The 21,487-nt window shown below is 36.9% G+C and overlaps 4 protein-coding genes across 8 annotated transcripts in view; 1 reads left to right on the top strand and 3 right to left on the bottom strand.

Moving 5' to 3' along the window:
• Window positions 1–8,284, top strand: part of LOC135760137 (uncharacterized) — a 33,113-nt gene extending 24,829 nt beyond the window's left edge. For 4 of the 5 annotated variants that reach the window (XR_010537333.2, XR_012336357.1, XR_012336358.1 and 1 more), the window contains one exon: window positions 3–726. The gene's annotated coding sequence lies outside the window, so the exon portion shown is untranslated. Of the gene's footprint in view, window positions 1–2; window positions 727–8,145 lie in introns of those variants that run through there. The other variant, XM_065274030.2, reaches the window with a different exon arrangement.
• LOC135768290 (ferritin, middle subunit-like) lies at window positions 7,673–9,013 on the bottom strand. Its single transcript, XM_065277540.2, has 4 exons — window positions 8,748–9,013; window positions 8,431–8,577; window positions 8,189–8,314; window positions 7,673–8,014 (listed from the first exon to the last, which is right to left on the bottom strand). The coding sequence occupies exons 1-4, from the start codon at window positions 8,847–8,849 to the stop codon at window positions 7,859–7,861; spliced, it is 531 nt and encodes a 176-aa protein (XP_065133612.1). The 5' UTR covers window positions 8,850–9,013; the 3' UTR covers window positions 7,673–7,858.
• A 2,474-nt stretch (window positions 9,014–11,487) lies between these two features.
• Window positions 11,488–12,929, bottom strand: LOC135760163 (ferritin, middle subunit). Its single transcript, XM_065274081.2, has 4 exons — window positions 12,684–12,929; window positions 12,337–12,483; window positions 12,086–12,211; window positions 11,488–11,872 (listed from the first exon to the last, which is right to left on the bottom strand). The coding sequence occupies exons 1-4, from the start codon at window positions 12,783–12,785 to the stop codon at window positions 11,717–11,719; spliced, it is 531 nt and encodes a 176-aa protein (XP_065130153.1). The 5' UTR covers window positions 12,786–12,929; the 3' UTR covers window positions 11,488–11,716.
• A 1,358-nt stretch (window positions 12,930–14,287) lies between these two features.
• On the bottom strand, window positions 14,288–21,446 carry aldh16a1 (aldehyde dehydrogenase 16 family, member A1). The gene is made up of 16 exons (XM_065274099.2): window positions 21,209–21,446; window positions 20,521–20,620; window positions 20,321–20,447; window positions 19,962–20,119; window positions 19,759–19,836; window positions 19,235–19,581; window positions 18,745–18,903; window positions 18,509–18,665; window positions 18,323–18,398; window positions 18,119–18,224; window positions 16,584–16,714; window positions 16,290–16,457; window positions 15,723–15,927; window positions 15,440–15,625; window positions 15,132–15,257; window positions 14,288–14,606 (listed from the first exon to the last, which is right to left on the bottom strand). The coding sequence occupies exons 1-16, from the start codon at window positions 21,293–21,295 to the stop codon at window positions 14,427–14,429; spliced, it is 2,391 nt and encodes a 796-aa protein (XP_065130171.2). The 5' UTR covers window positions 21,296–21,446; the 3' UTR covers window positions 14,288–14,426.
• Window positions 21,447–21,487: the final 41 nt, after the last annotated feature.

Genomic DNA, 21,487 nt, shown 5'->3' with positions numbered 1-21,487 from the left:
AGGTGAATTCTCTGGTATGTTGGTGGGGGGTATGGCTGCCAGCCTTTTTTCCTGACACCTTTCACAGACCTCCAGGAAGCACAGCAGGCCTACAACTATGCCCATGCCAGGACCAGGGCCATAGTTGAAATGACCTTTGGCCTCCTGAAGGCACGCTCTCACTGCCTTCACAAATTAAGGGTCAGCCCTGTGAGGGCATGTGACATTACTGTGGCTTGTGGTGTCCTCCACAATGTGGCCTGCCTGAGGAAGGAGAGGGCACCCAGAGTGCCGCCAGCCATGGACTGGGACAATCCGGAAATCTTCCCTGATGACAACAGTGGTCGGCTGCTGAGGGACCAATATGTGTTGAATTATTTTAGTAAGTATGTGTGCTTTCAATTTTTTTATTATTATTATTGATTTGGCCTCTTTTTATGTTTGTCCTGTATACTGTGTGTATACTGTTATTAATGCAAGCTTGCAGGGAGGCTACTGCATCCATTAATTGTCTTGTTTTCAGTTGTCTGAAATGGTCTGTTCAGTTAATGTGTATGGATTTGTCCTGCATTTATTTCAGTGCGCAGACATGCAGGGTGTGTTATATACAGACCTTTGAATGTGTATTTATCCTTTGGTTATATAATATGCTTTGATTCTGTGCTTTCCATCTTGTAGAGTCACTGTGTGACTTCAGTTTCGAAAGGAGCTGATGGTTTACCTGCTTTGTTTTGTCCTTATACAATAAAGAAACATAATGTTACACTTTGTGCTTTTATATTTATATGAAATGTGTATTTTATATGACATAGTATAAGGGCCACACCGAGGAAAGGAGAAAGTCATACATTTGAGGCTGGTTCTTTCTGTGGAAAGATGCATGATGTTTTTACAGTCCTGATACTTATAAAAATGTGATGCTGATGTGCCAAAAGATTAAGTATGTCCTTGTTTCTGAAACCGTACTGAAGTACAATTCCACGAAATGCCCCACAACTGTTATTGTAAAAACTGTCCTCCTCTAAAACAACAAGTTACAATATTACGACTTCATTCTCTGTCTGTTTTTTTCCTCTGTTTTTTTCTTAAAATCATAATTTATCCAAAATTATTAAAATTATTGATCACAAACATTTAAAAAATGACAGTGGGTCTAGTTATATGTGATAACAATGTATAATGGGCAGTGAAATAATTATTGGTTTCCATTTGTGGTGATTGCTGAGTGACATAAGGGATGAGATTAAATAGATCCTGGAATTTAGCCTGGTCTGGAGCAGGCTAGCTCCACAGAATAGATCTCCATGGTAATTTATACCATAACATATCCTCCTGCCCCCTATCCAGCTTTAGTGCAACCAGATCACGGATCAATTGAGCCAGGATCACCAAGATTTCCCGGCTTAATCCCTTATCCTAGTTTTGTGCAATAGGCCCCTGTTCTTAATCCGTCTGATCACCATTTGTGTCATGTTACATGCAGTTGTCAGAAAATACAAAATGTACAACTTTATTTCACATAAAAAGTCCAGGACACGTGTAGCAAAACATTTTTTTTCCAGATTGTTATTGTATTTTAAATGTAATCATTAAGGTGAAAGTAAGAAAGTATATTCATGCCATAATGTAAATACTTAGTCTTAGTCAGCAACAAGTGTAAATGCATGTCATGCCCTTGAGCTGTGTCACTGTGACTCAGCATGTTTTCATTGTAGTATACAGGTTTGTCCTATAATGTGTGCATGTGTAACTTGATCAAATCAAATGATGCAGGTGTAACCTTTATTTGAATTTGTTTGACATTTTAATAATAATAATAATAAACTTTATTTTTTATAGCGCCTTTAAAAGTAGCATCTCAAAGCACTTCACATAAAAATATGAAATTAAAAGATACACATAACAGTGCAGGCAGTAAAAACTAACCAAACAATAAAATAATAAGCCAATATAATAACGAACAAAATAATCACATTAATCTCATAACAGCTTAAAAAAAGTACATTTAGTAGCCAAAGAAGAAAGAGCCCGATCACCCATAGTTTTTAGTTGTGTTGTTTGGACAGTTAAAGACCCGTTTCAGAAGAGCATAGAGCATGTGTAGGGGGTTAAAAGCTCACACAAATATTGAGTGATCAAATTATTCAAGCCCTTATAAGTGAGCAAAATACTTTTAAAATCAATACGAAAACTAACAGGAAGCCAGTGCAATTTTTCCTGAATAGGAACAGCTGAATTTGTACCAACTGTAATTTATTTAGGTGAATAAATGATGCTTTGACTGGGTTACAAACATGATGATCAAATTTAAAATTGGCATCAAATTCACCCACAGATTTTTTTGTTTAGTTTAAAAGTGTAAAGCAGAGCCATCCACACATGGCTTTACGCAACTAATGAGGTGAAACGAATGTCTTGTCACTGTTTAGACAGAGAACATTTTCAGACATCCATTTTTTAATTTCAGATGCTTTTATCCAAAATGACTTGCAAAACATTATAAGGTATTTTTTATAATGTGTGTCCCCTGGGTTTGAGCCCATGGCCGTTGGTGCTGCTAATGCAATGCTTTACCACTGAGCTTTACAGAACACAAAACACATCACAAAACATTGCACACACATACACATCAGCAAGCCTGTAACTTTTTTACAAATATACACGTGCTTGTGTTGAGGGAAAAAATGTTTTATTAATTTTTCGTGATCAATTTGCCATTAGCAGTTAAATCATCTATAAAGATGAGGAAGCAGAACTTGGAAGTCTAGAAACATCCTAACTTCTCAAACTGCGTAGGCGACAACTCATTTGGTTGTTGCATCATCAAGCAACACCATGCGATGCAAAAAAAAACAAAGCTTGAAGCAACAAATGACTTCTTTAAAGTTACCTATAAACACTGGAAGATTTTTGAATGACAAAGTCAGTGATTTGAACCCAATCTATCATGCCATTTTATGCTAACAAAAAATGTGTAAATCGTTTAACTGAGAATAATCAGCATAATTCTGAGAGAGTGTTGGAGCAGGGAGTGAAACAAGGAAAAGAGTAAAAAAGCAGGTACGGAAATGATGGAGCACAAAGGAGTTTGAGAGAAAAATCTACACCAATGAAACTCCTTACGTTAAAACAGAAAGTCATAATCCACAAATGGCTCGTCACTTATATGAGGCCTTTAGTAGATAGTGTTGTAATTTTTAAAAACCTTTTTTGAAGAACTGATCTTGTCATGATTTCTCCAAAGGAGAGAGAGACCGAACCCAGATGAAGCCTTAAGTGTACACAACAAGGTTTATTTGGGGGGGGGGGGTAAAGGGATACAAAACAAAGACCCACGAAGGGGGGTAAAACAAAGTAACAAGCATGACAAACAAGATTAACCAAAACACTTAACTTGACAAAAGACTTCTTCAACTTTTCACCAAACTCACATAAACATTAAAACAAAACAGCAAACACAAGAGCATTAAACAGCAAATCAAGAGGGGAACAGGTGACATGAATGAAACAATAATAGGATAATTAACAAGGAGACGAGGGGGAGGGGTCAGGAGACGAGATAATGCTGCGTTCCAGAGCCCATCCAAACCATTGGGACATGGTCCCAATATCCTTCCTGAAGTGTCCTAGCTCCTACTTCAAAGCGTTCCAGGCAATTGAAGTGGAACGTAAACAGAAAACATGGACGACCGCCGCGCTAAGCTTCATGCTAACAGATAATAACGACAATTTCACGCCATAATATAAAAAACAAGTGGTGTTTAAATTACAGTGTCTAAAAAAACCAACAAGCAGAGAAGTACAGTTTATAACCTATTCGTTGAAGCTTTACCTCTTACGACGCAAGACTCCATGGGCGCCGCCATTATCCTCCGACTTAATTTTGCGAAGTCGGGATAGGTCGAACTCCCCCGAGTTCGCCAGTAGGAGGTTCCACTTCGACAGGCATTCCAGTGCACTTTTCCTATTTGGAGGTAGGATAAGTCCCACGTCCCACTGGTTTGTATGGGCTCTGGAACGCAGCATTAGGCCTGATAAAACACAAACCAAGGCCACATGCTTTCACACAAAACACATCATGATGTCATGATCCTGTCACAAAGAGCCAAAAAACTGTGACATAAAGACAGGATCATGACAGATCCAAGCTATTCAAATTTGTTATAAAGTACATTTATCTATACCTATTTTATATACATAGGGCTGAATTAAAGTATCCTGACCATAGGCAGACCATTAAATTGACTTTAATTTTATAAGAGCTTGTGAGAGTGCTCTAAATTAGAGACTTTTTGGGTAAAAATCTGCTTTTATTTTGTTGCTTGTCTAATGATTTAAAAATGTCTGCAATGCACCATCTAAGTTTCTTAAATGCTATGTGTGCGCGTGTGTGTGCGTGTTTGTGCGTGTTTGTGGGTGTGTGCTTGTAAGAAAACTAAATGACTGAAATTAAGTCTCAAGTCCAGATTCAGACGTGCATATTGTTTATTTCTTGATTAATTGTTATTGTTCAAATATGATTTTTCTCATCATTATATGTTTATTTTATTTTACTTAGTTCCCATACTACATTACTTATTACTGTTGTTTAAGCTTATGTGGGGTTAATATTGTCTTCATAAATACAGGCTAGGTATCAATACTGAGATTTTCATTAGGCAATGTTATTCCAGTGCTCTACACTCTTAGAAAGGATGTGTTAATTTTTTACACATCTTTGTGCGTGAAGCTTTTAACACATTATGTGTCATTTTGTGTTAAAATATAATACAAGTTGTGTTAAAAGTAACACAAAATGTGTTTTTTCAATAATAACACAGAGATGGGTGAATTCTGGGACAACGCATTTAGTGTGTCGTCCCACAATCAACACTAATGTGTTGTTTTTAACACATTTGTTCTAAGCGTGTAGTCAAATGAAGTCTTTTTATTAAATAAATTTCACTAATTTTTTTCTATTATTATTTCATATTTAACTTCAACTTTAAGCCCATTTAAAAACAACAAATGTCAATTGAAGAAGCTTTATCGTCATTTCAACCTACAGTAGCAGTGCAATACATAGTGAAATGAGACAACGTTTTTTCAGCACCATAATGCTATACGTACAGCTGGACACAAAACACACAGAGCTGAGGACTAAAGTACATTTTTAGCCTAGACACATAAATTGCATGTGTACAACCTACATATTGGGTACCACTAGGTCTGATTGTACTCATATAAACACCAGCACTGTACATTTAACACTGGTAATTATAACTGCATATAGCAGTTTTGAGAGCGTTAAGAATATTTTGTGACAGATTTCTGTTGTATTAAACTACAAAGGTACGAAGGTAACATCCCTAAGATAGCTTTATAAATAATTAAGTACCAGTGGATTTTTCTCCTACTGGACAGAGAGGGCCAGCCCACGCTTTTATACAAGGTGCAATGGGGCACAGAAGATTTGCAATTTAATATAAACCTAAGGGCACCATGATAAACAGCGTCTAAGGAAGACAGAATAGAAATTGGAGCAAACTGGTATACTACATCACTGTAATCAAGTACAGATAAAAATGTAGCAGAAATCAATTTCTTTTGCGCATTAAATGACAAACAAAACGTGTTCCTGAAATAAAAGCCAAGCGTAATTTTAATTTTTTTCTTCAGTTGCATAATATGAGAGCCAAATGATAAAGTATCGTCAACAATAATGCCAAGATATTTGTACTCTTCAACTTACCATCGAGTTTCTTTGAACCCGAGAACACCATATATTTAGTTTTCTCACTATTCAGAACAAGCTTTAAATTGGAAAGCCGTGACTGAATGACATTAAAAGTTAACTGAAGTTTACACAGAGCTTGCTGCACAGAAGCAGCACTACAATACAGGACAGTGTCATCTGAATAAAAATGGAGATTAACATCTTGTATTGCATGATCAAGACTGTTTATATAAATAGTGAATAAAAGGGGCCCCAACATGGATCCTTGGGGGGCACCTTTAACAGTAACTAATGACCCAGATAGACAACTTTCAATTTGGACACATTGAGTTCTACCACTCAAATTATTTTTAAACCAAGAAATTACGTGACTTGATAAACCAACACTTTTCAATCTATGCAACAGTATGTCATGGTCCACCGTATCAAAAGCCTTAGATAAATCAATAAAAAGAGAGGCACAGAAATTACCTTTATCAATTGAACCCACTATGTCATTTTAAACTTTCAAAACCGCTGTAGTGGTACTTTGTTTGTATTCAAATAACATGTAAGCTGTTCGCTTATCAAACTTTCTAAGATTTTAGATAAAACACAAAGCTTCAAAATTGGTCGATAGTTATCTAACACCGCAGGATCTCCCCGTTTTAATAGAGATAATACAAAAGCGGATTTCCAAATTTCCGGAACAGCACCAGTATTTAATGAAAGATTTAAAATATAAGTTAACGGGGAAGTTATAATATCTGCAGCTAGTTTTAGAAATAAGGGGTCGACTTGATCAGGGCCAGATGACTTATTTGTATCCAATAATCTGAGTGTGTCAAAAACATCTGAATTCTTGAATTGTTTAAACCTAAACTCCTCCTTTTTTAAATGACTTTCTGCATTTATAAAATCTGAGTTACAAACCATACCGGTTTTATTTTGAGTGTCAAACAAAGCACCAGATGCAACAAAATGTTTGTTAAAACAATTGATCATCTGCTCTTTATCTGAGATACTATTGGAATTCATTCTTATACATGAAGGAAAACTAGAGCTATTTTTACTATCTCTTAACATTTTTATACTCTGCAAAAATTTCTTCGGATTATTTGAGCTAGCAGTGTTTGCAATAAAATAATCAGCCTTAGCTTTTATGATAGCAGCAATACACCGATTTCGAAGCTGCCTAAAGCAGATCCAATCTGAGCATGAGTCGGATTGTCTAGCTGTTGCCCAAGCAACATCACGCTCACGAATAAGAGCAGATAGTGTTTCAGAAAACCAAGGGTTATCTCTACCTTTAACTCTGAATTTTTTTAAAGGGGCGTGCATATTAATAGACAACATTAAACCTTTATAAAAATATTTCCAAGCAGACTCAAAAATATTTCCAACCTCAACTTAACTTACCTCAGGAATGAGGTAAATGCTGTCCCAATTATACAGTGCTAAATCAAAAAGAAAACCTTGCTCACTAAAAAACTAAAAACAGGACCATGTGGACCATGACATACCGTCCTATTGAGCCAGGTGTTAGATATAACTAAAACATCAGGGCTTGTATTTAATGCCCAAATACGCACCATATTCAATTTTGGGAGCAGATTTCTCACATTCATGTGAATAAAACCCAGACCTGATCTAGATCTAAAATCAGCCGGAACTTTAAAAGTGGGATCAAAATCATTAAATGGACCGGGGTTTGGAGAAACATTTCCAGATATGAGTAACAAAAGAACTATAAAACTCTGTCGTCTCACCTTCTTACTTACATTTCTAGCAAATGAGCTTAAAAAAGTGGAGTAATTCAGGGGGTTGTCTGTTTTTGATCCATTGCTTGGTTAAAAATAACCCTGCATTTTTTGTTGTGCATTCTTAACTAGTCATTATTCTTATCTTCTTATCCTGTGAGTGTATGAAAAATAATGCCTTGTTTTGTTTCCCAAAAAATCTTGTAGGACTTTGGAATAACGAGAAAGGAGAAGTCAATCCAGCCAAAAATGTTTATTCATCAAATTCACTGTCATTACAGTTAGCATAAATGCAAGGCTTGATGATCACAAGATGACTACTTAAGAGCAAAATGACTTTATTTTATAGTGCTGCAGAAAACTATATGTGATAAACATTTTGTGGTTGAGTATAGATGGGGCTCAGATGAGAAGAGGGCTGTGTTTAGCTCTGTCCATCCAGGGTGTGCTTGTCAAACAGGTACTCTGCCATCCTGTTGTTGCCAGCATCCATTTTGGACAGGTTTGTGATGTGGTCACCAAGCTTCTTGATAGCCTCAACCTGCTCATTCAGGTAATGAGTCTCCAGAAAGTCACACAGCTGTAGGACAGGAAATCCAAAGAAAACATTTTATGTTAAAATCAAGAAATCACACAATAACTGACCAATGGTCAGTTTAAAGATTTGCATTATGATTTTATTATTATATTATTTTATTTTTGCATTTTCAGAGTTAGGTCTATAGATGTCAGGAGGAATATGTTGCAAACTCACATGAGGATCACCCTTCTGAGAAGCAACTTTATGGAGATCAAGCAGAGTCTGGTTGACAGTCTTCTCCAGCTGCAGAGCACACTGCATAGCAGTCAGTCCATTGTCCCACACATCACGATCAGGCTTCTGTAGAGGGAGACAAACAGAGGATTTCAGATCAGAGGTAATTTCACAAGAGTCATCTTACAGTATAGTACAACATTTAAGGACAAAAGCTTGTTAAAAACACACTGTGTATGTACCCGAATGTCCTGTAGAAGAATGCGTCCACCCCTCTTGTTCTGGAACTCCATGAATTTTTCGGCATGCTCGCGCTCCTCCTCGCTCTCCTTCTTGAAGAACTTGGCAAAACCACAAAGGGCCACATCGTCCCGTTTAAAGTAATGAGCCTGTTGAAAACAATTACAAAAGGTAAGAAAAGATCTGGATAGCAGTAATATTACGCTGACACTGGTTAAGAGAAGCGGTTTGCTGGTGCATTGTTGAAAATTGTGAAGAATAATTATTCAAATAGAGACAACTTATCATTAAACACAGATTAATTGAATGTGAGACTTACCATAGAGGTGTAAGTGTAGCAAGCATAAAGCTCCAAATTCACCATCTTGTTGATCAAAGCCTCACAGTCGCGGTCGTAGTTCTGACGAATCTGAGAATCCATTTCTGCTGAAATTTTTTCTTGTTTTCTTATCAAAACCTTGGTAAAAATAAATAAATCTGAGATGTGATGGCTTTTGTCTGCTAGAAATCGAAGCTCCGTTCAATCACTGTTGAAGCAAGAACCTCAGATCTTCCTGTTGCTGTTAAATGACAGCTGCGCACTTGTCTTATATACGCTCACAGCATGTTGTGTCAGTGGAAAAGAGCTCAGCCAATCAAAAAGAAGAGCAGAATGAGGAAGTGATAAGACAGTCCTCCTTATGACGTTCAGACCAGGACAAGCTCAGGTTTCATGGATGAGTTTGTTTTTCTTTGTTAATAATTAATGGCAAATTGAAATTGCAGTAACTTCATGATTTGTAAACATTGAGGTATCTCAAAATATTTAATCTTTATTTGTATTGTAGATTAAGCTCCAAGGGTACTTGTGTTATTTTGGATGTATCATCAAAAGAAGAACCAAATTGAATCTCATTAGCTTATTATTCATTGTAACACCTAATATAAAGTAAGTAAGCCCATAATTGTTCATTCATAGTTAACACTGCATCTATGTTAAGATGAATTCATAGGTTTGCCATATGTTTAATATGGATTCTTAATCCTAGGGAAGGATAAACAACATAGACAATAGAAGTTCATAAGAGTTTATACAACAAGTGTAAATGCAATACGTGTCCTTGAACTGTGTCACTGTGACTCAGCAGTTTTCATTTTATTACACAGGTGTGTCCATTATCTAACCAGTGCGCGTGTGTAACTTGATCAGCTCAAAAGATCCAGGTGTAACCTTCATTTTAATTTGTTTTACTTTATTTTAGAAAATCTATAACCTCCCTTACATCACAAAATAATGACACAACTATTTTACATACATGTATTCTTTACCGTGTTAAGGAAAAGTGTAATTCATTTGACATTAGCAGTGACATCATCAATAAAGATGAGCCAGCAAAATGAAGGTGTGTAAAACATCTTAGCTACTGAAAAACAAGCAAATGCCTTAAAACTCTTTGGTTGTTGCATCATCATAAAGCAAGACAATAGCGAAGCAAAATAAAATAAAACACTAAAGCGACAAATCTTTTTAAAGCTAAAAACTGGAAGTTTCTTGAATGGCCAAGTCAGTGATCTGAACCCAAGCAAGACTTTAATATGATATGGAGGAAAACATATAAAACCTGACATTAATGTGATCATTACCAGTTGTAAATTGGTTAAATATGGTTATAAATAGCATAAATCTGAAGTGGAAAAGAATGTTTATTTTACTCAAAATCATCTTACTGTCGGTTTACCACCTATGTGTGTGTATTGTCTGAGAGATGACTCGAGAGTACAGGCAGACATGTGTTTTGTATTTCACTCATGTATTTGCTTGTTCTGATATATTCAATATTATTTTATTTACCATTCCACATGTGAAGTAGTTCTGTTTCCAGTCAAACTGGTTTTGTAAGTTTGGTTATTTTTTATAATGTAAACACAGAAAATGACTCTATTTACAAGTGTTAATGCCAAGACAACAAAACAGCCCATGTCATAGGGACAGATGGGGCACTGCGCCCAAAAGGCTGGCCCCCACCACCTAACAGGATAGTTCCCGCCCCATGCCACAAATCGCATGCCAAGCTTACCTATATTTTTTGTTTTTCTTGGCGATGGTTTTGTTGACGTTGTGTATATATATATATATGTGTGTGTGTGTGTGTGTGTGTGTGTGTGCGTGTGCGTGTGTGTGTCAAGAGATTGACTAGTGTTCAATGCATTAAAAAAGTGTGACATGCAGTGCAGAGCCAACCCAGACCAAAGGCCATGTCAACACACATGCCACACTTACCTTGTTTTTTTATTTTGCTGAAGGTGCATCAGAGGTATTAAAAGCGGAACCAGCCTGGGGCTGGAAACCCCGGAGAAGAGATTACAGGGGAGGCAACAAGGAAGCAAATGATCCAGGCCCAACCCCCACCATATCAGACATGGATCAGCCAACTAGGGGACAGAAAGAAAAATAATCTTTTGAGGTTTTTAAGTAATAAAAATATTGATAAAATATCAATTTTAAGTCTGGTTATTTAATAAAGACTCATTTTATTTAAGTCTTCCCATCCATCTCTTTATATATCATATGATTAAGTAGAAGCATAAGCAAAGTTTCCCATTTGTGAATGCAAGTGAGAGACTTTCTGGTTTTCAAATATGGTTAAAATGAATTTAAAATATTTCTGCCCCAAGTTACTCACTCACTAAAATTAGACAAATGAAAGAATATATGAATTCTATTTTTATTTCATTCACAGTGCAGATAAAATCATAATTCCTTCTGGTCTGGGGCCCCCCAAACTCCACCCATGAGTTAAACTGTTAACTTTGAGTATCTTCAAGTAACAGACAGTTTTTATATTGAGATAAACAGAAACGTTACCTTCAAAGTTTACACATTTTCTGCATGTAAATGGCCCATCATGTTAATGGCCCATTGTAGTTTAAGTGGGAAGTACAACTAGTGCTTAATTTCCTATGTGCGTTTAAAAGAAGGTTAACAACCCATTATTTAACCACCCTCAACATAGTGTTTACATTAAACATTTTTCACTTTCAGAAAATATACTTCCAAATAATGAGAGATAACAAATTAATTCAGCCAAAAAGGTTTATTCAAATTCACCGTTAAAGTAGTGTACATTCAGCAAGAATGCATGGCTTAATCACAAGATGACAAAAATGACAACAGCATTAGTGAAATTCAGCTTTAATATTTTTGAAATGCATCAAATTTTATTGCAGCAGAAAGCTGTATAATAAACATCATGATTTAGGAGCATAGAATAGAAGCTCTGCAGCATGCTGTTGAGAAGAGGGCTCCATTTAGCTCTGTCCATCCAGGGTGTGCTTGTCAAACAAGTACTCTGCCATCCTGTTGTTTCCAGCATCCATCTTGGAGAGGTTGGTGATGTAGTCACCAAGCTTCTTGATAGCCTCAACCTGCTCATTCAGGTAATGAGTCTCCAGGAAGTCACACAGCTGTTGGATAAAAAAAAAGAGATAGTGTATCATAATCTTGTACAATAAAGCCACACATATTTAAGCATGAATGATTTTCATACCAAATAAACGTTAATTAACCTATAGTACAACATGACAAGAAATGCTAGTCGATTAGCAAAAATGTGTGCCCTAATATGAGAGATTGGCCTAAAGGTCAGTATAGGTTTGGATTAACATCTTGAAACTTACATGAGGATCAACCTTCTCAGAAGCAACCTTATGGAGATCAAGCAGAGCCTGGTTGACCTTCTTCTCCAGCTGTAGAGCACACTGCATAGCAACCAGACCATTGTCCCACTCATCACGCTCAGGCTTCTATAGAGGGAGACAAAACACATTAGTAAACGCAGTAAATCAAATAATGAGCACTTATAAACGCCATATAGTCTGCTTTGCATATTACAAAGTTAAAGATCAATGTTAATTTCAAATATTGTTACCTTTACGTCCTGAAGGACAATGCGTCCACCTCTCTTGTTCTGAAACTCCAAGAATTTCTCGGCATGCTCGCGCTCCTCCTCGCTGTTCTCTTTGAAGAACTTGGCGAAACCAGGAAGGGCGACATCATCCCGCTTGAAGTAATGAGCCTGTTGAGAACAAAAGGAAACGTCGAAACACGATTAAAGACGTTCGTACACGCAGTCTCTGATGCCCGACTTATGGCGCAGTTCCATCGTGAGAAAACAAAGACGCGAGACTCGATCAACAGAAAAAACGAAACAATTTTTGATACTAAAAAGAATTTAATGACGCATACGATTTAAAACGTATAAAAAAAGACACTTACCATGGAGGTGTAGGTGTAAGACGCGTACAACTCCAAATTCACCATCTTGTTGATCAAAGCCTCGCAGTCGCTGTCGTAGTTTTGGCGGATTTGAGAAGCCATTTCAGCGGATTTCGGTTTTATTATCAAAACGATGGTAAAAAAATAAATATGTTATATATTTTCTGTTTAGCCGTTCGAAATCGAAGTTCCGTTCAAACACTGTTGAAGCAAGAACTCGTACGATCTTCCAGAAGCTGTAAAATGGAGGCTGCCCGTTCGTCTTATATACGCTTACCGTATGACGTGGCGGTGGAGAAGAGCCCAGCCAATCACAAACACGAAGCGAACGAGGAAGTTACAAGCCAGTCAGCTGACTGACAGTGCTTGTCAACATTTTTCATTACTTGTTTCTTTCATTTTTCTTAAAATGTTATTATGTTGTTCTATCTTTTAAAATACAATCTTTTCAATTTAAGTCAGTTTTCAAAATATTACAAACGAAATGGTTGTATAATGTGACGTGTTTATTTTGATCACGCCACATGTATTTTTACAACAAACATTAAAATTAAATGATTAACTATTTCTTTCATCATTAGATTTTGCGTTGTGGTAAATGGATCAAAATTATGCTTTCATTTTAATGCAAAATAGTCTGAGAACAGTTACCATATATTTATACAAAGTAAAATAACTAAAAGAAAAACACCACGTTTGATTTAACTTGAGATTCTACTGATTATACAAGACTAACGGAATAGTAATTATTTGTTTTGTAAGGGACAGAACTGCACTTTTGGTAAGTAGTCAGATGACTGTGAGTTAGCATTTTTTTTTTTTTTTGTACCGAAAATTGCACACGAAACCTCTCTCTGTGACATTTAATCATATCACCGTGACTCAGCATTTCTCCGTTTATTTCCTACGCATGTTGAAAACTTGAATGGATGAAGGGTGTACAGTTGTTTTTCCACAGTAGACTGCATTCCTCATTAATTATATATTATATCATCCACATATCGTTTCTTTAATATGACATAATTTCATATTTTTGATAATAAATCATTCATTATATCTTAGTTTTGTTAAGTTATTATAAGAATTATCTTAATGAATGTCAGTTAGTTATCAATGTAAACTGCAAACATGCTAATCAATATACTATACTGTATGCTTCATGGGTCAAACCAAGCAACTCAAGGTAAAACCAACATTCAGCCATGGTTGTTTATCTAATAATTTCCATAAGGTATCATCTTTTATATTTGCCTCACAAAACACAATAACACTACAGAACAAACTGTTTCTAGCTGGATTTATTGTTAAAGAACTACTGTAAATCACATCACTTAGTTTATAGTTAGAGTCACATAAATACTAAATGAGATTGTTTACTCAATACAAAAAGAGGGAACTGAAATTCCTGGACCATGCAATAACATTGTGTATTTAAAATATTGTTCATTTTGTTATTTATTTCAACAGTTATAATAAAACCTTATTGCTATATTTGAGAAATTTAGGTTAGACTTGGGTAATAACTGTTTTATTTTTCAGAGTACAACTGTATCAACCAGTCCATCATGGTTACAAATAAAAATAACTTTTATCTTTCTTTATTATACTGTACATATTACAGATTCTCTTAATGTCCCCAGTCACTGTCTGTCAGGTGAGTAATCTTGAGCAAAACTTTTCCAAAATATTTTTACAGTATACTTTGCTCTTAAACAATATACTTTGTTCTTATGCTAAGTGCTTTTATGCAGTTGGGATCCATACACACTTCCAGACCACAGCCTTTCTCCAAAGCTCCTCTTGAAGAGAGGGGTTTGAACTCATCCAGATTTTGCCTCCTTCCTCCTCCTTCTCTTCTTCTTCATAGTGCAACCACAAGCGTTTAAGAGGACAAGCACATGAGTATTGGAGGAACTGACAGCCCTATAAAAAGAGAAATGAAAGAATCCAAAGGAGTCATATAATCACATTAGTGCTGACAATACGGCTTTGGTTAAATCTGTAGTGGTTAACAAATTTGTGAACATGCCAACGCCTAACAAATGCACAGCTGATCTTATTTTCTTTTTCTTGATAGCATCAACAACCACAACAACAAAAAAGAGGAAACTTAACACAACTAGTTCATTAGTGATTTGCATTTAAGGAACCCTCAGTGATTTTATGTTAAATTTTGCTGGCCAATATGGAAATCACCTTACTACATATAACATCCAACAGCAGAATAATGCAGAAGTTTACATATATAAATGCCATTGTGGAAATTTTTTATTTGTTGTAAAGGATTCAATAGGAAGGGGTTATAGAGATAAGGTAAGTAGGCAGAGGATGACGTGACTATAAACTTAAACTGTTTAAAATGATTATTCACTTAATTTAATTTCTTTCTCAAAATTTACATCTCTTTCAGAATAAAATAAAGTTTCAGGATTTAACCAAATCTCTTACCTCTTTACTTCCCCAATACCAAATGCTTTGAATCACACTGTGGTTGGCAAGAGCCTGGGTCAGCTGATCTCTGCCCCCTGTTATTATACTGACCAAACCTCCTGGGATATCAGAGGCCTGCAGGACCTTTGAGCAAAGAGCAGAAGTTAATGTTTCTGCAAATTATACAAACATTGTGAAATTAAACCGAAATAATTATTGGCAAAACCGAAACACATTAATGGAGGATTTGTTTTCAGTGACCAACGTTTCTCTCTTGCTCATAACCTAACACATACTTTTAATAAACTATTAGAAAACTGGCAAACCTGAATAAATTCAAGAGCTGGAAGAGGGTATTTTTCACTCGGGACCATGACAACAGCGTTACCCATGGCAACAGCTGCCCCCATTAAAGACACCAAAGATAGGATCTGTTTGTAGCTGGGAAGAACCACACCCACCACTCCTATAGCCTCAGGTGTCAATAGGGCAGAACCGGTCTGGGGCAGGAACTATACACAGATATATACATAATTAAAATGAAAAAAGTTCTGCGGTTAATAAAATAATCATGCAAAGCGCTTATTATTTAAATCTGTATGGTCTTACTGGAATTCCACCCTGCTCTTTATCACAGCGTGCAGCCCATTCAGAAAGCCTATAGATGCTAAGCTCCACCTCTTTGTCTGCCTCTTCCAATGCAACCCCAGTTTGAGTGTGAATTGATGTAGCAATGTCCCGTTTCTTCTTCTCCAGGATGCCAGCAAGTGAGTAAAGTGACTGGGAGCGTGTAGCAGGACTTTTCTTCATCCACCTGCACAACAGAGAAGAGGACAACAGTAAAGTAGTGTAAGGTAGATCAGAGTTATGTGTGGACAAAGACAAGACTTGAATTTTTATATAGATAAGACCCAGTCTGTAAAACCTATCTAAAAGTATTTTTTTGGTGATTTACCATTTTCTAAATAAAATCATCCTACATGATGTTTTTTTACATTTTGTGAAAAAATCTTGTATTTTTTTACTGACTAAGGCCATGTCAAAAATTGAATGTTTAGGAAGCCATGACTATAATCCCTAATTAGATTATGAGACTTTAGATTTCACATAAAGGGTTAAATATTCTTACCAAATGTTCAAATGTTTTAGTTTTAAGCTTCCTTCATATAAGCTTACCCTGGCTGAACCTTAATGGCAGCCTCTACAGCATTACGGACATCTTTTCTTCCTCCATCTGGGCAGTGAGCCAGCACAACACCACCAGGGCCCAAAACTGACCTGCTGCAACCAGAGTCAGCTTTACGCAACTGACCACCCACTAATTGAGAGTAAAAGCGAGGGACACTGCAAAAGAGAGAAACAAGTACTTTCAATGATGCATTCCAGATTCTGAAACAAGCTCGCTTCTTTGTGACAGTCTACAAAACCTTGAACCTATAAATATTTGTATACAAAGCAGATAAAACCCACCTGGAAGGATCAAATCCTTCAGGTATCAGACATTTAGATGCTGCAGACCCAAAAACATCATAATTAATAGATGAGGGAGTGGAATGTGTGAGTGAGGGGGAGAGAGAAGGGCGCAGGAACTGATACAGTCCCTATAGAGGAAAAATGGTTAGACATGTCAGGCGGTCAAAACGCTATTTAACTATTTAACCATCAGAAAACAGTAAACAAACAGAATTAAAGCCTACACACTAAAATCCATTCTTAAAGAGACTGTAAGTAGGATTTGCCCCCATCTAGTGGTGAATGTATTTTGCATTCAAATGAATAGTGCTCTCTAGCCGTTATGTACTCACCGATCTCCTTGTCCGTTTTAGCTGGTTCACGTGTTCTGAATGAAAACGCGTTGTGGAAACGCTAGTGGTTTTTGTCCCTCTCTGCTATTATAGTTTATCAATACGGCAGAACGACATGGAAGCCTCCTTGGACTTACCCGTTCAATGTAAGTAAAGAGAAGAAATTCTAAGCTTACAAAGAAAAGTAATTATATTGGCAGAGGTCATTTGAAACCAATCAGGACATATTTATGAATAAAGACTTTGATTTTGATTAATTAAACACTTAAAATCCTACTTACAGTCCTTTAATACAAACAATGTTTGTAAAAGTAAAAGTACATTTTGGTGAAAATGTTAAAGGGATAGTTCGGTCAAAAAATGATATAAAACCCATGATTTACTTACCGCGAAGCCGTCCGAGATGCATATGTCCATCATTTTTCAGCAAACACATTTTTAGTTCTTTTAGAAAATTATATCTTTCAGCTGCTAAACAGTAAAGTTACGGGGTCCACGTCCTTCAAGTCCAAAAATGTGCATATATCCTTCCCCAAAGAAATCCAAACGGCTCCAGGATGATAAACAAAGGTCTTCTGAGGGTAATCCGCACGTTGTTGTTGTAGAAATATCCACATTTAAAACTTTATAAACGAAAATAACTACCTTCCGGTAGTGCCGCCATCTTAGACTCCTCTGTATTCAGGAGAGAGTATTAGCGTAGTGTACGCACTTTTCTTAGTGACGTATGACAAATTCGGAGGGCGGGGGCACAGAGCAGCAGCAGAGAAACCTCCGTAAACTGCGTAAGCTTTCATCCTGAATGTGGACGCAACTAATATGGCTGCATTTCCGGAAGCAAGTTATTTTCGTTGATAAAGTTTTAAATGTGATTATTTCTACAACAAAACGGCACGGATTACCCTCAGAAGGCCTTTTTTTATCATCCTGGAGCTTTTTGGATTTATTTTGTGAAGGACAGATGCACATTTTTTGGACTTGAAGGACGTGGATTTATTAACTTCACTGTTAATTAACTGAAAGATCTAAAACATTTTCTAAAATAACTGAAAATGTGTTCAGCTGAAAAATGTGGACATATGCATCTCGGATGGCTTCGGGGTGTGTAAATCATGGGTTTAATATAATTTTTGGCCGAACGTTCCCTTTAAAGGCTCTAATACATTATATACATAAGCAAGCAGTATTTGTATAATGTACCTCTCTGCCTCCATCAGTGCAGTTTCCGCTTTCTCTCCGTCCGCACAAAGGCAGTGCAGGATCCACAACAGAATGGCAGTTTACCCACACTGAACCTACTGATAGACTGTGGATATACAGAATAATAAAGAGTGCGACAGAGACATTAAAAGCATCAAGAAGGGCGAACAAGATGCCCAAATACACGCATAAGAATATTTGTACCTTTTTGCAGACTCCAAAGCAAGTGTCAGGTCTTCAGTCCAGATAGAGGCAGCCTGACCATGAGGGCTATGGTTTCCTGCACACAACCACACAAAATCAAAACCCAAACTGCTAAATTTTGCATGTATATGGTGGATTTCCAAGGGAATTTGCATTTGATTTAATAATAAGTGAGATGGGTCTCACCGACAGTAACTCCCTCAGCAGAACTCCTGAAAGATATGAGAGGCACAACAGGGCCTGGAGGAGGTGAAACCACAGAGTCACAGGAGGGAGCAAGGCCACATAATACAGTAGGAGGGTAGAGATTGCCAGCAGGAGGAGGAGAACATGACTGAATCAGCTACAATATAAAAGACAACAAAATTATATATGCTGCAGTAGTCAATGCAAAAAGAACAGAATTTGTTCAATCTACTCACTGTTGCCCCCTGCTGCTGAGCGCCTTGAACTGCTGTATCTATAAGACTTCTGTCCATGTCACTGGCAAGAGGAACACACTTCATTCCTGCCATTCTTAATCTCAGTCTCGATACAACACTGTCACACACTGACTCCTGCACACACAGCACCCACCGACACTGAAGACAGAGAGAGTTATTATCAAATGATTTGTACAAAAAGATTATTTTATAAAAGATTCAACTGCAGTTGTATTCTTTAGACCACACTGCAACCATGTGGACTATGAAGGTACTGCACGATAACTTTTTTTACTAAGTAACATTTATTACAGTCCATCCATCTGATGTCTAAATTTGTTGCTATTCCCAAACTTACATAGTGTTACTTTCACAGCGGTGGTGCAATTGTCATTAAAAATGTCTGATAGTATCTCCTTGATTCCTCTCCTAATTTTAGCTGAAAGGTGGGCATTGTGGTTTGACCCATGTATGTGGAATATTTTCTTACATCTTTCTTCTTTTTGAAGGCCATCTCTATCACTCCATCCACAGCACTGTCCAAGTCGGCAGAATCAAAGATGATAAAGGGGCACACAGAGCTGAGTAAGAAAGAGAAAGTCATGGGGACTCCGCAACCAGCTGATGCTTTAGCGAGCGCCTCTCCGGTCTTTTTACATCCGCTATAGGTCAAGTAGTTCACATGTGGATTTTGAGCCACTTTAACACCCAGTGATGATTCACTGCCTGTCACCACATTCAACACTCCAGCAGGAATCCCCGCTTCCATAAACAGCTGAGCCAACAGGAGGGCAGGAAGAGAGGTAGTCCCTCCAGGTACCACAATAACAGCATTACCTACAAAATATATTACCAAGGCAAATGTTGTTGCTGTTAACTGTACAGCTGCTTATATTTACATGAACAAAATCTGTGAAAATTATTATTATTATTTTTTAGTAATTATGCATTATTTATCACAATAACAACACATGAGCAAGAGTATTGCATTATAACTTAAATAAAAATACTCACCCATAGCTAAAGCTGGTAAAACCTTCAGCATAAGAGAGTACACAGTGCAGTCATCTGAAACAACCACTGCAACAACACCTGGGGAAACATAATATATAATGACTCTTACAAACACACTTCCATTTATTCCTACCATTTCACATATAGATTTCTATCCATTTTTAACAAGTTTACTTTAAAAACAAACCAAATGACACACACACCTCGAGGGTTCCACTCAGGCAAGAGTGTGTCTCTGAGCTGAGCCCAGCTGGCATAGTACTGGGCCAGTCTGATCAATGCTGCAGGAGAGGTGGATGACTGTGAGAGCTCACACACCTCAGACACACACTGAGTGTGTATTTGCAGAACACCTGCTAACCTGAAGCACATACATATATGAATGTGGACTCAATGTAATGTATATTATCAAGGCTTATTATGTAAAGAACATTTTGTGAATATATTATATCCATCATTTTTGGAATATTGACTTAGTAAGATTGAAATCAATGAATGAAATCAAACTTTGATGGATACTTATTATTAGATATTTTGAGAATAAAGTGTGCTGATTTAGTACCGGTGTAGGACTTTGGCTCTTTGGTAACAGCTCAGATCACTCCAGGTTTTATAGCCTGCCGATGCAGAGGAAGCAACCGATGCAACATCCTGATCATTAGCACAAACAATGCTGCACACGACCTCAGCTGTAAAGAAAGAGGAGGACATTTTTTTATTATTGCATCGAACTGCAGATACAAATTTCAAGATTAAGCTTACCATTAGAATCTGTCACATTGTGACTCTGCCTTTCCGCAGGGCAGGAAAATTTCCCATCTGTAAAGAAGCCAAGGGTGCGAGAATGCTTCTCAAGCCAGGACTGAGGAGAAAGATGATATAAAGATAAAAAGGTTAGGATTAAGCATCAGAAGTGGAACTATGACACTGACTACACACAATAATTTGCTAATACAACAAAGGATTCAATATAACAAATCTGCAACAAATTACACTGCAAATTCAAATACTTTCTTGTTTCTTTTCTTGACACACTTTTAGTTTACTAGAAGAAACTATTGATAGTATATTTATAAAATATTGTAGGCCATGTTGGATTTGAGTAAACATAGGCTGGTCTGTTCCACCTCTCAGAGAGAACCAATAGAATTGTTTTAAAGACAGGCTGAAGGTTACAGTAGATCATTCATTGATATGGCTTTACAAAATACCGTTATGACTTTAGCTTGCTGCATCGCTGTACTTTGCTTTCAGAATTGAAGTCATGCATCTTCCCACACAAATGAACTTCACAGATCACTTGTCACATGCTTTTCTCGTGAACAACAGTGTGCCACGAGTTTCCTAATGTGCTAACGCAAAACATTTTGATGTGAAAGATCCCATTGGATAAAAATATTACAACTTGGTAAATCACCAAACTTGAAATGACAAAGTGCAGTAACGTTACCTGTGCAGTTGCAAAGCTCGTGCTGGATGGTCCGTATTCCATATTCTGAAAGATGTCGTGCACAGTCTTTTTAGAAATACCTGCCATAACAATTAAAACAATTGCAAATATCCGAGTGCTAATTAGATGTTAAAACACGTAAATATCAAACAAGTAACACTGATTCAAAAGAGCACTCGTGGATATCCAAGTACACGCAAATATTTCTTCCTATATTGTAATTTACGTCAGCGCAAGTAAACTCCTCCTCTAAACTATTCTCTCTTGCGATTGGACAAA

This window comes from Paramisgurnus dabryanus, chromosome 3 (assembly GCF_030506205.2).
Source record: "Paramisgurnus dabryanus chromosome 3, PD_genome_1.1, whole genome shotgun sequence".
Taxonomy (NCBI): Eukaryota; Metazoa; Chordata; class Actinopteri; order Cypriniformes; family Cobitidae; genus Paramisgurnus; species Paramisgurnus dabryanus.
The sequence above is the reverse complement of the archived record's forward strand: the minus strand, read 5'-3'. Positions and strand labels throughout refer to the sequence as shown.

Coding starts and splice junctions, on each gene's coding strand:
- LOC135768290 (XM_065277540.2), bottom strand. CDS start 8,849: ATGGATTCTCAGATTCGTCAGAACTACGACCGCGACTGTGAGGCTTTG. Junction 8,315..8,430: donor TTCTTCTACAGGACATTCGG/GTACATACACAG, acceptor CTCCCTCTACAG/AAGCCTGATCGTGATGTGTG. Junction 8,015..8,188: donor CTCAGAAGGGTGATCCTCAT/GTGAGTTTGCAA, acceptor CCTGTCCTACAG/CTGTGTGACTTTCTGGAGAC.
- LOC135760163 (XM_065274081.2), bottom strand. CDS start 12,785: ATGGCTTCTCAAATCCGCCAAAACTACGACAGCGACTGCGAGGCTTTG. Junction 12,484..12,683: donor CTTACACCTACACCTCCATG/GTAAGTGTCTTT, acceptor TGTTCTCAACAG/GCTCATTACTTCAAGCGGGA. Junction 12,212..12,336: donor TTGTCCTTCAGGACGTAAAG/GTAACAATATTT, acceptor CTCCCTCTATAG/AAGCCTGAGCGTGATGAGTG.
- aldh16a1 (XM_065274099.2), bottom strand. CDS start 21,295: ATGGCAGGTATTTCTAAAAAGACTGTGCACGACATCTTTCAGAATATG. Junction 19,582..19,758: donor TTTACCAGCTTTAGCTATGG/GTGAGTATTTTT, acceptor TATATTTTGTAG/GTAATGCTGTTATTGTGGTA. Junction 18,666..18,744: donor CTCAGCAGCAGGGGGCAACA/GTGAGTAGATTG, acceptor TTTATATTGTAG/CTGATTCAGTCATGTTCTCC.